Below are 13,321 nucleotides of genomic sequence, written 5' to 3' on the forward strand. Positions count from 1 at the left end.
TTGGAAATGATCTCATCGAGTTTGCAACAGATGAGCCTGTCCTAGTTAAGGCAGAATTCCCGGGGGTTTACACTGTGGTTTGGCACTGGGAACCAGCCCCGGATTTGAATCCAAGCTACTGAGCAGCAAATTCCTGGAGCTGTGTCCCCCGGGCAGTTGGTGTCCCGTTGTTGTTCCTGGAGGATGTGGGTGCCATTTGTGCCTGGAATGCCGCTCTGGTGAAGCCAGGACAGCCTTTGGGATTCTCCTGGCAAATTCAGAGCTAGGAGGGTTTGAGGGTTGGTGGAGCACAAGTTTTTCCTTGTGCTGTGCCATGTGGCAAGAGCCAGGGCTCATCCTGCCAGGGAAGAGCTGCGTGGGTGGATTTGCCGGCGCGGGCTCTGGAGATTCCTGCTTTGGTGGGGATTAGATTAAACCTCCAGTTTGTGTTCCTCAGCGTGGAATTATTGCTGTAGTGCCCCGTGGGGCGGCTGCCTCGGGCTCTGTGATGGGCTGTGGGTGCTCATGGGCAGCAAGAGCTGGGAATTTGGCACTGGGCAGAGCTGGGCACCAGCCTTGGAATGCTGGGCACTGCACTGTTGCTGGGTCTGTGCCGTGCCAGCTGAGCCTCTGCTCCAGCCCAGACTTGTTTGCCATCCATGCTGACTCAGCCCATGGATGTGGGCTCAGCCCAGTGCTGGAACACATGGCCACGAGGTCGTGGCATGGAATTGTGTTCTCCCAGGCTGAAGTGTGGGCTGGAAGTGAAGCCCCGTGTGCTGTGACAGACAGCTCTGGGATGTTGAGTCATCTCCCCAGGCCAGGCTGGGATCACTGGGGCAGCACTGGCAAGGAGGGCTGGGATTATCTGCTCCTGAGTGCAGTCAGCTGTCCATACTGTCAGAGGTGGATTAAATATCCTTAATCGGTTTAATATGAACTTTGTTATCCCCACGGATTCATGTTATTCCTCTTCCACAGCAGCCTGTTCTCTTCAGGAGCCTCTTTGGGATGGGCTGTGCTGAGCAGGGTGGCCAGGGGCTCCCAGGCCTTTGGTTCCCAGGTGTTCCAGGTGAACAGGGTGTGCCACACTTCCTTGTCCATGAGTGGAGGGGGGACACGTGCCCTGATCCTGCCAGCACAGGATACAGGTGGGTTTTCTCCTCGGAGAGCTGGGTTGAGATCAGTTTATTTGAGCAGAGCCAGGGCAGCATTCCTGATGAGGGCTGCCCTCCAAGGCAGGTCACTCTGGGTGCAGTGTTCCTCTGCTGTTTGAAGGTCTCCAGGCAGGGACTGGCATCGAGCTCCTGGCAGGGTCACACCAGTTCCTGGTGCTGGCAGCAGCTCCTGCTGCTCTGGGCCCTGCAGGAGGGACAAAGAACGCAGGAATCGCTCGCCAGTCCCAGCCAGGGCTCGCTGAGAAAGTTGTTGTGGTCTCAGGTTTCAGGCTGCTGTCAGTGCCTGGAGCTTTGGGGATGGGGAGTGGCACTTCTCTCCATCTGCCCTCCTCTAATCCCCAGACAAACGCGGCTCTTCCATCTGTGCAGCCGGAGCCGCCGAGCCCATCACACCAGCCACTTAATCTAAATGGCTTTGGCCAAAGATAAGGTCATTAATTACACTGGGATTAGAAAACAGGCCCGGCGTGGCCTGGCTCGCCATCAATTAAAGTCCTGGGCACCCTGGTCTGGCTGAGCACGGAGCCCAGAGCCTGAGCTGGGGCAGCTGCGTGTCCTTGCTGACCGGGCACCATCCTGGTGGCACTGCCTGTCCCCGGGCAGTCCCTGGCTTGGGCACTGCCATTGGGACACGGTGCTGGTGTGCTGCTGCCCCAGGCTGCTGCAGGGCTGGGTGCCAGGGGGACCAGGGGCACACCAGGGGACAAGGGGCACATCCAGGGGGACCAGGGGCACATCCAGGGGGAGCAGGGGCACATCCAGGGGGAGCAGGGGCAGACCCAGGGGGACCAGGGGCACACCAGGGGGACCAGGGGCACACCAGGGGGAGCAGGGGCACATCCGGGCAACCAGGGGCAGATCCAGGGGGACCAGGGGCACATCCAGGGGGACCAGGGGCAGATCCAGGGGGACCAGGGGCAGATCCAGGGGGACCAGGGGCACATCCAGGGGGACCAGGGGCAGATCCAGGGGACCAGGGGCACATCCAGGGGACCAGGGGCACATCCAGGGGACGAGGGGCACATCCAGGGGGACCAGGGGCAGACCCAGGGGGACCAGGGGCAGATCCAGGGGGACCAGGGGCACATCCAGGGGGACCAGGGGCACACCAGGGGGAGCAGGGGCAGATCCAGGGGGACCAGGGGCAGACCCAGGGGGACCAGGGGCACATCCAGGGGGACCAGGGGCACATCCAGGGGGACCAGGGGCACATCCAGGGGTGCCCCTGGCTCTGTGGCAGCCCAAATCCTCGTGTCCAGCAGCGAGGGGTGCATGGGCAGCACCTCGTGCTCTGCTGTGTGCTGCCTGCAGCAGCCCCTGCCAGGGCTCCAGCCCTGACTGCTGCCCACATGGGTGGCACCGTCCCCAGGGCTCTGGGCTCGGATGTGTCTGATGATCAGAGTTGTGCATCCCTTTTGGTTCCCTTTTCCCACCCGGTTTTGGGTCTGAAATGCTCCCACAGGAAAGGTCTCATCCGTGCAGTGCTGCCCTTTGCCAGGGTGGCACGTGCCACCTGCTCTGCCCTGAAAAGTGCCACGCTGGGGACAGTCAGAGCTGGGATGTGGCACCAATTTGGCCTCATCCCTCCCCTCACAAGCGAGGGGCACCGCAGGGGGGATGCTGTGGGCTCTGTGCCAGGACCTGATGGGCACTGGGACACAGCTGCCACCTCTCCCAGCACGGTGACCAGCTGGTGTCTGTGCCCGCGCTGGCTGGTGGCTTTAAAGGACCCGCCTGTCCCTTGACTCCTGCTGAGAGAGCTGGTGACGCTGTCCTGCCTCCTCCCAGCCCCGTTCCCACACTGCAGGGACTCTCCTGGGACGGGCCAGGCACCGTCTGGGGGCCGGTGTCACTTGGGGACAGCAGCTCCTGCAGCTGCCCCGAGCCGTGTCCTGGCCCCGTCCTCAGCTCCCAGGTGGGCTCCTCGTGCTGTGCAGCACCGGGGGCATCCCACGGGGCCCTCGGGGTCCCTTTGGGCTCAGCAGGGCTGGCTGCCACCGCTGCCACCGCAGGGCCAGCGGCTCCAAGGAGCTCACGGGGAAACTGAGGCACAGCTGGGGCGCGGAGCGGCTCGGGAGCCCGTGGCCCATCCGATGCCTTGGCAGCATTTCAGCTGGCTGTGGCGAAGCCAAATGTTGCAAGAGCCTAAAAATAAAAGGAGCTGTTGGCCGGGGTTGTGCAAGAGCGTGTCCCCGACCCGCCCCGCGCGGGACTTCGGCGCGTTCGGCGGCAAAAACCTGGCAGGACCCTGGCACAGGGCCCGGGAAATGCCAGGGTCCCAAGGGCTGGGGGCTGTCCTGGCACAGGGCCCGGGAAATGCCAGGGTCCCAAGGGCTGGGGGCTGTCCTGGCACCGGGCCTGGGAAATGCCAGGGTCCCAAGGGCTGGGGGCTGTCCTGGCACCGGGCCTGGGAAATGTCCCCCTCTCTCTGTCCCCTCTGGGCAGCCCTGGGTCGGGGGAGGGGGTCCGTGGAGGTTTGGGGGCTGCAGGGGGGTGGGATGGGTGTCCCCGGGGTGGGATGGGTGTCCCCGGGGTGGCACCCTGAGGAATCCCATCTCGGGGAGCCGTGGGGACCGTGCCCGTGTGCCCCCAGCACACCCAGGGGGCAGCGGGGAAACTGAGGCACAGCCTGCCAGAGCCGCCTGGCACGAGGCTCTGGGTGTGTGGTGCCACCCGTGGGGTGCCCGTTGTCACCTCCCCGGACGGGCAGGGCACGGGGGGGGGTCCCGGTGCCCGCCGGGAAGGAGCGGCTGGCAGGACACCAAACCCCGGGGAGCCAGCCCTGAGCCACCCTGAGGGTCCCCTGGGGGTGACACAGCCCAGGGGCGGGCACGGGGTCCTGCCCCGCGGGGGTCTCGCCCAGCTCGGGGGTGCGAGGTGGAGTGGGTGCCCCCAGGGCTGTCTGGGCACGGGTGCGGCCGCGCTGTCGCGGGGTGTCCGCGGTGTCACAGGGCCATCTGCCGGCAGAGCCACCGGCCCTGGCAGCCGGGAGCGGCCCCAGCAGCCGCCCCGGTGCTCCCAGTCTGCAGCAGCACCGGGGGAGGAGGAGGGTGGGCTGGGCTGCCTCGGGGGGCGCCGGGGCTGCTGTCCCTCCTGGTCCCCGTGGGAGGTGGCGTTTGTCCCGCAGGGTGGCACGGAGAAGGGGACACACGGTCCGTGGGGTGGGACACAGCAGAGACAGCCCCGCTCCGGCCACACGAACAGATTAAATGTCATTTTATTTCACACCCAAAAAAAAAAAAATGTAGAAAAGAAGAGGTGAGTGTGGATTTAATTGCTCATATTAAAAATCTACCAGGTGAGACTGAGCCGTTTCCTCCAGAGTCAGTGCAGATCCACAGGGATACTTCTTCCTCCTCCTCCTCCTCCTCATCCTCATCCTCTCCCTCCTCCTCCTGGGGACCAGGATGGGGACAGGGGCACCACCTGCCCCCTCCCCAAGGTGCCCCCGTGTTGCCAGCCCCACCAGCACTTCCTTGCCCGGGTTTGTCCTGCCTGGCCCTGGCCCCCCAGACACCCCCGGTGTCCCCAGGGTGCCACCCCCCCCGGTGTCCCCAGGGTGCCACCCCTCCCTCGTGTCCAGGAGCTGATTTGGGGGTGGGAAGGGAGGGAGGGGCAGGAGCTCGTGGTGGGGGAGGGCAGCCCGGGCCGTTCGGGTTTGTTCTGGGTTTTCCTGCGCCTTCCTCGCCGTCCCTTTTCCCTCTGTACAAGATGACTGGATGGTGGTGGTGGCTCGGCGGCCGCCCCGCGCTCACTGCAGCAGGGCCCGGATCTGTTTGGACGTGCTGTCGTCGTTCAGGTGCCGAGTGGTGTACCTGGCCGGGGAGGGGACACGGCTCACAGCCCCCCGGCCGCTCTGCTCTCACCCCCACGGCTGCGCCCCCGAGCCCCCCCTCACCTCAGAGCGTTCAGGAGCCCCTCGGTGCTGGTTGAGGGTTGGTCTTTCAGCACCTTAATGCAGCCTTTCATCTGATGGGGGCACAGGGAGGGGCTGTGAGACCCCTGGCATCCCCCTCCCCATCCTCAAGCCAGGGACGGGGACCCCAGGGGTCACAGCAGCTGTGGCGTGGCTGGCACCCCGCAGCTGGCACCCCAAGAGCACTCACGTCGATCTTGGAGGTCTTGGCGAAGGCCCCCACGGGGTGCACGTGGTCGTAGAGGATGATGACGCCCACCATCACCCTCATGCAGAAGAGCAGGGTCTCGGTGTTGGTGAAGCGGCTCCGGTACTCCCTGAGCCAGGAGAGAGGCTGCCTGAGCCCGGGCAGGGGTGGCAGAGGGACCCCAGGGCCGAGATGTCCCCCCCAGAGCCCAAAGCGGGGCACTCACGGGGTCTCCAGCATCACCCTGCACACGCAGGCCATGGTGCTCAGGCAGTCGGTGGTGTCCTCGATCGGGAGCGTCTTGTTCTGAAACCCAACAGGTCCCAGCTGCTGTTCCCCCCCTGTGTGGTGGCTGGAGGGGGGTTGTGCCCACCCTGAGGGTGCCCCCGGCCCCCCTCACCTCTGACACGAACTTGGTGGTGGCATTGCTGAGGGTTTTCAGCATGGGGGTGGCCTCGGCATAGAACAGGGACATCCTGTTGGCCATCTCGTTGTTCACCTCGCTCTCTGCGTCCAGCTGGGGGGGTGACACGGGGGTCGCTGGGGCGGCTGAGCCCCTCCAAGCCCTCCCCAGCCCTGAGGACCCCCGGGAGGGCCCCCCTGGCCGGGGGAGCAGCAGAGCCCCCCCACCTGCAGGTTGTTGATGCGATTCCTGCTGATGGTCCGTCTGTAGTAGCTGAAGTCGTTCTGGATGGCAGGGTTGGTCATCTGAGGGGGGGGACACCAGGGTTAGGGGTCCCCAGGGACTCTGCCGGCTCTCAGGGTGCCGGTGTGGGGACCCCCCGGCTGTCACCCCGCTCAGGGAGGCACCTTGAGCTCGTCGAAGCTGAGGGTGAAGTGCAGGATCTCGGCGAACTGCTTGGCCAGGGCTTGCTCCCGCTCCAGGTGCTGGGTCGGGGCGTAGGGGGGGCTGGTGAGGGCCTCCAGCAGGCTCCGCAGGGCGTTCTCTGCGGGCAGAGCACGCCCGGTCCCCCTCTGCACCTCCACACCCCCGAGGGGAAACTGAGGCACGGCGCAGCATCCCGAGCTGAGCGCACGCTGCACGGGCAGGAGCCCCGCCGCCTCCGGGGGGATGCGGGGTGCACGGGGCGAGCTCGGGCACTCACCCAGCCGCAGGGAGAACTCGTAGAAGCGTTTCAGCTTGGCGACCAGGGGGCACACGGCGCTCCAGGCGCGCTCCTGCAGCCGCAGGTCCCCGGGGTTCTGGATGGCCTGGGGAGGGGACAGCGGCAGCGCTCGCCCCACGCCGCCGAGGGAGCGCGGGCAGGGGGCTCCGGGGCTGCTCCCACCTCTCGGATCTCCTGCCCGGCTCCCGTGTAGGACTGCAGCTCGGCCAGGACGGCGTGCGCCTCCTCCAGCACGGCGTTCACCTGGTTCCACACCGCCGTCTCGGCCTCCGTGGGCTGCGCATCTGCAGGGCAGCGCCCCGGGGAGAGAAACCCGGAGGGCTCTGAGCGGGGCCCGCGCCGGCCGCAGCCCGAGCGGGGTGCCAGCACCCCAAGGCACGGCTCGCAGCCCTTCCTGGCCGGATTGTGCCCCTGCTCCGTTCTCCTTGCCCGGGTCACGCCGTGGAGCGGGGGGCGGGCGGGGGTGAGTCCTGGCTGCCCTGTGCCCGCGGTCCTGCTCACCGCGAGGGGCCCCCGAGCAGCCCCCGGCCCCGAGGGGCTGCAAAGTGCCCCGGGGGGAGAGGTGAGGAGCGACAGCCCCCGGCCACGGGCCTGGCCCCCCTCCCCGGGGACGCCCCCGGATGGCACAGGTTTGGGGGAGGGCGTCTGGGATGGGCGCGATGCGATGGGCGACGGGGACAGAGAACTCAAAATGGTGTGGATGTGGAACTCAGGATAAGTACGGAACGAAAACGGAAAATAAAAATCCCATCTCACTTTCAAAGTCAAGGAAAAAATTAGGGCCTTGGTCAAGTTCGTTATAAGTCAACACTTTTAGAAGGTTCCCCATGTGAAACCTGCAAGAGAAGAAACAAGAGGAAAAAAGCATGATGGTGAGGTGGAGCCCGGGGAAGAGGTGCTGGGCTGCGGGGGTCCTCCTCCCGCTGCTCCCCGGGGGCTCGGGGGGCTCCGGGGGTGACCCCGGCTGCAGCCTCTTCCCCCCCGATGGTGATGAGCGCTGGCGATGCGGTGATGGAGAGGGAGGAGCGAAGGGAGGAGAAGCCGCCGGGAAATCCCTGAAGTGCCCGGAGTGCTGGCTGCAGCCAAACCCCTGCTCTGGAGCCAGCCCCGAATGAGGGGTGCTGGGGAGCCCCCAGAGCTGTGGAGGGGGCTGGAGGCAGGAGAATTTGTGCTGCCTCAGCGGAGCCAGGAGGAGCAGGGAGGTTCCTCGCCGTGGGAGTGGGGGCTGTGCGACCCCAGCCCTGGGTGTTTTGGGGAGTGCCGGAGTCAGAGGTGGTGGTGGGGAGCTGTGCCCGCTGGGCACGGAGCCGGGGCTGGGGCGAGCAGAGGCCACTGCACTCTTTTCACCCTCCCCACTCCTGCTCTGAGCTGTGCCCTGGGAGGAATTACAGAAGGGAGAGCCAGGGGAGCCCCGGGGCTGTGCCCAGCCTGGCATCCTGCCACAGCGGCCGCCGTGTCCTGTGCCCCCCGTGTCCAGCCTGGGGGGCCGAGAGCTGTCCTTTCCTGGCCGTTAGCCCCGATCCAGGGGAAACTGAGGCAGGTCCCTGCTCCCCATCCCTCGGCGCAGGCTGCAGCGGCCGCACTGACCTTCCCAGCAGTGCAGGTGGCACGGATGGCTCCCGCCTCCTTTCCCAGCCCGCAGGCTGTCCCTGTCCTGGCGGCGTCACGGGACACGCCACACGGCCACCAGGGCCACCAGCTGACAGCAGCGGGGGTGTGCCTGGGGTGGGCCCGGGCCAGGTCCTGCTGCGTCCTGCATCCCACCGCTCTGCCAGGACACCTGCCCCACTCTGAGGGACGGGGCATCTCCTGGGGTTCTGCTCCCCTGCCCCATTTTGGTGACTTTTGCAGGGCCCCAAAGCACCTGGGGACACGGGGCTGCTCGGGGACACTGTGCCTGTCCCCATCCTCTGGACAGCAGCTGCGGTGGCAGCCCTGGCGCCCTCCCCATGCCCACCCTGCTCATGGGACTTACTTTCAAAATCCAGGAAAAAATGAGGACAGTTTTCTAAATCTTTGCCCAATACCTTTATCAGGTTGCCCATGGCCAGCAGACCTGAGCGAGAGAAACAGAACAGAGTGGAACAGCACCGGTGCCACCAGCCAGACACCCTGGCACCCCTGAGCCCTCAAAACCACCACCCTGGCACCTCCGAGCCCCCAAGGGCCACCACCCTGGCACCCCTGAGCCCTCAAAACCACCACCCTGGCACCTCCCTGTGCCCACCCCGATCCCTCCTGGCTGGGCACGCAGCTGTGAGCGTCCCCTGGAATGTGACAGCTCCCCCAGCACTTCTGACAGCTCCAGAGGGAAGGGAAGAGGTGTCCCCTTGTGCTCCTGGGGCACCCCTGGCCATGCTGCCGCCCCTGAGACACCCCAGTTCCCCAGCCCTGGCATGCCCAAGGGATGGGGGGCAGCTCCAGGTGACCCCCCTGGTACCATGCCACTCCCCTGGGCTATGGGGCTGGGCATTCCCGTGGACAGGGGAAGACCCCCATGGGAATTACACCCCCCAGACCCGGTCTGGGGGCCTGGTGCCTGTGCCAGAGCACCCCACCCGCCCCACAGCCGTGCCCTTGGTCCTTACCTCAGTGCCTGGGGTGGCAGCAGTGGCTATGGCAGGAGCAGGGGCTGTGCCACCCGCCTGTGTCACTGCATGGGCTGGCAGGGACCTGTGGGCAGGAGGGCAGGAGGGTCAGGGCACCCTCTGGGGACCCCTGGGGGGGTGACCAGGAGGGGAAGCACGGTGGGACACTGGCTCTCCCCTCCATCTCATTTACCTTGGTTATTTTTCACTGCCACCGGGCAGAGCATCCCCGTCCCTCTTCACCCCTTGTGGCACCTGCCAGCAGCTCGGGGACAACCCCAGAGCGGAGCCATCTGTCCCCATCCCTCCTCGGAGGGGCCAAGATCCCCAGGGATGGCTTTGCCAGCTCCAGTGGCTGGGGTTGCCCTTCCCTGAGCGCTCTGTGAAGATCCCTTCACGCCGCCCGTGAGGCACAACCCAAATCCTGCAGGCAGCCGGGTGCTCCCCCGGTTCCCTGCATCCTACAGGGATGTGGGGGGGTCGGGATTGGCCCCCCGGTGTCAGCAGGCACCGGGAAGCAGCCGCGGGGCTCAGCAGGTTGTAATTAAGCGCTTGGGTTTAATTAATGAGGCTGGGGAAGGGGAGAGGGAGAGCTGGAGCAGCAGGGGAGGGATGGGGTGGTCTCGTGCCTGGAATGGGGCTGTGCCCCCCCCAGCCCAGACCCTTGGCAACAACAGCGATGGCTCTGCCTTCCTCCTCCTCCTCCTCCTCCTCCTCCCAGGGCCACGGAGGGGTGGCTTTGCACCGGGGCTGCACCAGCCTGAATGCAGCTGGGTTTTGGGGTAACTGGGGTACACCAAACACACCCAGAGCTGCTCGGGTGCAGTGACCCCGAGGCTCATCCTGCTGGGCACTGGGGTGTTGTCAAAGGGTGCTGGGGGGTCCCTGGTGTGCCGGGGGGTCTCTGGGGTGCCAGGGCAGTCGGTGGGGTGGCACACTGGCACCTGCCCTGCTCTGGCTCTGGCACACAGGCTGTGACCGGCGTGCGGGCGTCCTCGTGCCCGTGCCACCTTTGTCCTTGACGGGCAGCTTGGGGCTGGAATCTGTCACTGCTGAGCCCTGCTGGTGCCCAGGGAAGGGGCACGGAGGGGTCCCCAGTGTGAGGGCACCCCGGGGTGACTCCAGAGCCGTGGTGCAGGGGTTTGGTGCCAGGGGCTGGTTTGGGGATTGCTGCAGCCCCTTGGGCAGGGGTGAGGGGGGCTCTGCTTGGGCTTCAGCCCCTGTTTTACCCCTTTTCCTCGGTCTCAGGCGCTTCAACCCCCCAGTGGCACACGGCACATCCCTCGCAGGGGGGCTGCGGGGGAGGGCGAGGGGCTCCCCCCAGTGCAGGCTGCCCGCTGCCGAACCGAGCCCCAAATCCGCTGGGAGAGTCACCCCCAAACCCGCAGCGCTCACGGGGGAAGGCGCTGCCACAGGAGGGCTGGGAACAGCCGCCTCCCTGTCCCCAGCCACACCCGAGGCGGCCCCGGCTTCTGTCCCTGCCTGCGGCGGCCTCGTTGCACCCCAGCCCTGCTCCCCCTTCCCGCAGCGCCGCCTCCCCCTGCTCCCCACGAGCCTCCTGCCCCACGGGCACCCACGGCGGCTGTCACCTCCGTGGGGACAACCCAGCCCATGGGGTGAGCCCCCTCTCCTGCTGCGGGCAGGGCCAAATCCTGCATCCAGGAGCATCCCGAGCCGGCAGCGATGCCCCCGGGCTCAGGCCGCCCCGTGTCACCGTTTTGGGGCTGCGCCCCTTTGCTGCCGGCGCGGCATCGCCCTGGGCACCGCAGCCTGGTGCAGCGCCGCAGCCCCGGCCGGGGGCTGCCTGCCCCTTCCCCTTGACCCGGCCCCGCTCCCCGCAGCCCCCCGCCCGCCGGGTGCCCGCCGGGTGCCCGCTGGGTGCCCACCGGGTGCCCCCCGCGCCGCCGAGCCCCCCCGGCCGCTGCCCCCCGCCCACGGCCCCGCCGCAGCCGCCGCAGGGTCGGGCGAGCCGTGCCTGGAGGATTTTCCGCGGGGGGCACAGCTCATCCCGGGAATCGGGGTGCCGGGGCCAGAGCCCACCCCGCGATCAGCCGGGGCACCCCAGCCCTGAGCAGGGCGGAGCTGCGGCTCCTCGGCGCCGTGACCCCCCCGCTCCGGGCATCTCCCTGCCCGGAGGGGTGTGCGAGCCCCCCGTGGGGCTGAGCCCCCCTCCAGTGTGCCCGGGGGCGGGGGGGGTGCAGGGGGCTCCCCGCTCCCGGCTGCGGCTGAGCAGCGGATTTACCGCAGGGCTGCCGCGAGCCGAGCCGCAGCACCCACCCGAGCGCCCGCACCCACCCGGGGCCGGCGCGGGGCTGCAGCAGCGCCAGGAGGGGCTGAGCCCACCCCCCATCGCCCACCCCCCATCGCCCACCCCCCATCGCCCACCCCACATCGCCCACCCCACATCGCCCACCCCACCGCACCCACCCAGCACCCAGCCCAGCACCCACCCAGCACCCTCTCCCTCCCAGCCCCGCTCCGGGGGCGCAGAGCGGGGGTGCCGGCGGGGTCCCCCGAGGCCCACCCCTCGCCCTGCCCTCGGGCCCGGTGGCAGCCGTGTCCCCGCGCTCACCGTGCCGGTGGGGGCCCGCGGCGGCGGCCGGCGGGGCGCGGGCGCTGCGGGGACGAGGCGCCCGCCGTGTGCGTGAGCTGCGCCAGCTGCCGAGCGCTCCACAAAGACCACCATAGCCCCCCGGCCCCCCCACGCCACCGGTGACGGTGACGTCTCAAGTGTGAGGGAGACGGGGAGGCTTTAACCCCCTGCGTGCCGGCCGGCAAAGCTCTGCGGCCTGGCGGGGAGAGGGGTCGGGCTGCCGCTGCCCGGGTTTGGGGGGACACGGGGACCCTCACCGTGGGATGGACATCGAGAGGGTCGCCCCTCATCGGAGGCAGTCCCAGCTCTCAGCAGGGGGAGGGAAAACCCAGATATTCCTATCCCCCAGCCTATGGGCGGCACCGTTTCCCTCGGTCCCTTCTGCGGGGAGGGGGGCAAGCACCGACCCCGCCTGGTGCCACCGCAGCGAGGACAAGGCAGACCCCCGTGCCCGGACCCTGTTTGGGGCAGGCTGCGCCCTCTGTGCCTCATCAGCTCCCCCAGGACGGGGCAGGAGGGGTGGGGGTGGCAGGAACCAGCTCAGAGCTGTTCCCGCGGGGGGGAGGTAGGAGGAAAGGAACCCCAAAATTGGGGCTATTTCTGCTTTTCTACCCCGGCTCCCCCCTTTTCCCAGGCCAGCGCTGGGCATGACAGTGGGGACAGCAAGAGGCACCCGCAGCGTTAGGGTGACCCCAGGTCCAGCTTGGCCAGTGGCACCCAGAGCTGTCCCTCAGGGACACGGGCAGGGGGTGACAACAGGGGCTTTGTGCTGGGGGGTCTCAGAGGGGCTGGCAGAGCCACCACAGCCCCGAGCAGTGGCAGTGTCGCCGCCGGGTGACCTGGCAGCACGGAGGGACAGCAGCTGTCGGGGTTCTGCCACAAGCACCCTGCTCTCCTGCCCCCCGAGCCCCCCGCGGGCTGTGGGGGGCTGAGGCGGCTGCAGCAGCCCGGGGCAGAGGGGGCTGCGGGGTGTCCCCCCACCCCGGGCCGTGCTGCTGCAGCCCGCAGCCGCTGGGGGAAGCTGCAGCCCTTCGCATCCCTTGGGCAGGGAGGTTTTCCAGGGCTCGGCAGCGCCCTGGCAGCTCTGCCCGCGGGGCTGGGCGTTGGGGATGCTGCTGGGAAAAGCTGTCGCGGAGCCAGCGCTGTCCCCCCCAGACACTCGGTTGTCCCCTCCGCAAACTCAGGGTCAATGTCCCTTTCATGCCTGGGCTCACGGAGGTTTTGGGGTGTCCCAGTTTGGGCGCTGGGCTCAGCTGGGTGCTCCAGTGCTGTGCCGGTGTGCTCAGCCCTCCACGACCCCCAGGCATCATCCCAGCACCACCTTGGGGTGTCAGGGCCCCAAAAAGGACATGTCAGGACCGCAGAGTCACCCCAAGGGCACCCCTGTCACCTGGGGCTCCCCTGCCTCCTCCAGCCCCTTCGGCTCCCGCTCCCCGTGGGCTGAGCCGGGCTGCTCCCATCCCTGGCAGCCTGCGCTGCTTCAATTAAGCCCTCATTAATTTTTCAGTCCCCCGGAGCACGCCGGGCACGGGCGGTTTGCAGAGCTGCTAATTGGTGTCTTTACTCCACATCCAAGAACAGCCAGCGGGGCCGGGGGGGCTCATCCCCCCCTCCCCAAAATCTCAGGGACGCTCAGGGAGAGGCTTTGGGGCCACAAAGCCGCGTCCCGTGCCCAGCACAGGCTGTGGAGGTGACCCCAAATCCGCGGGGCAGAATCACCTCGCTCCGGGTGGGGTCCAGCCCTGGCACAAGG

General features: G+C 67.7%; 1 protein-coding gene across 3 annotated transcripts; it reads right to left on the reverse strand.

Annotated features, from left to right (window-relative positions):
• Positions 1–4,356: 4,356 nt before the first annotated feature.
• On the reverse strand, positions 4,357–11,835 carry LOC135285752 (CYFIP-related Rac1 interactor A-like). Of its 3 annotated transcripts, XM_064398353.1 has the most exons (13): positions 11,548–11,834; positions 8,976–9,060; positions 8,363–8,443; positions 7,144–7,223; positions 6,550–6,671; positions 6,367–6,472; positions 6,071–6,207; positions 5,891–5,968; positions 5,661–5,777; positions 5,487–5,566; positions 5,264–5,390; positions 5,056–5,126; positions 4,357–4,972 (listed from the first exon to the last, which is right to left on the reverse strand). In XM_064398353.1, exons 4-13 carry the CDS (start codon positions 7,214–7,216, stop codon positions 4,909–4,911), a joined length of 975 nt encoding a protein of 324 aa, XP_064254423.1. In that variant the 5' UTR covers positions 7,217–7,223; positions 8,363–8,443; positions 8,976–9,060; positions 11,548–11,834; the 3' UTR covers positions 4,357–4,908. The 3 variants fall into 3 exon arrangements, with proteins under 3 accessions (XP_064254423.1, XP_064254425.1, XP_064254422.1); XM_064398355.1 differs by lacking the exon at positions 7,144–7,223 and having other exon boundaries at positions 11,548–11,835; XM_064398352.1 differs by lacking the exons at positions 8,363–8,443; positions 8,976–9,060; positions 11,548–11,834 and having other exon boundaries at positions 7,144–8,339.
• Positions 11,836–13,321: the final 1,486 nt, after the last annotated feature.

Source organism: Passer domesticus, chromosome 24 (assembly GCF_036417665.1).
Source record: "Passer domesticus isolate bPasDom1 chromosome 24, bPasDom1.hap1, whole genome shotgun sequence".
NCBI classification, from domain to species: domain Eukaryota; kingdom Metazoa; phylum Chordata; class Aves; order Passeriformes; family Passeridae; genus Passer; species Passer domesticus.

Coding starts and splice junctions, on each gene's coding strand:
- LOC135285752 (XM_064398352.1), bottom strand. CDS start 7,822: ATGCCAGGCTGGGCACAGCCCCGGGGCTCCCCTGGCTCTCCCTTCTGT. Junction 6,208..6,366: donor CGAGTTCTCCCTGCGGCTGG/GTGAGTGCCCGA, acceptor CTCTGCCCGCAG/AGAACGCCCTGCGGAGCCTG. Junction 5,969..6,070: donor TCAGCTTCGACGAGCTCAAG/GTGCCTCCCTGA, acceptor CCCCCCCCTCAG/ATGACCAACCCTGCCATCCA.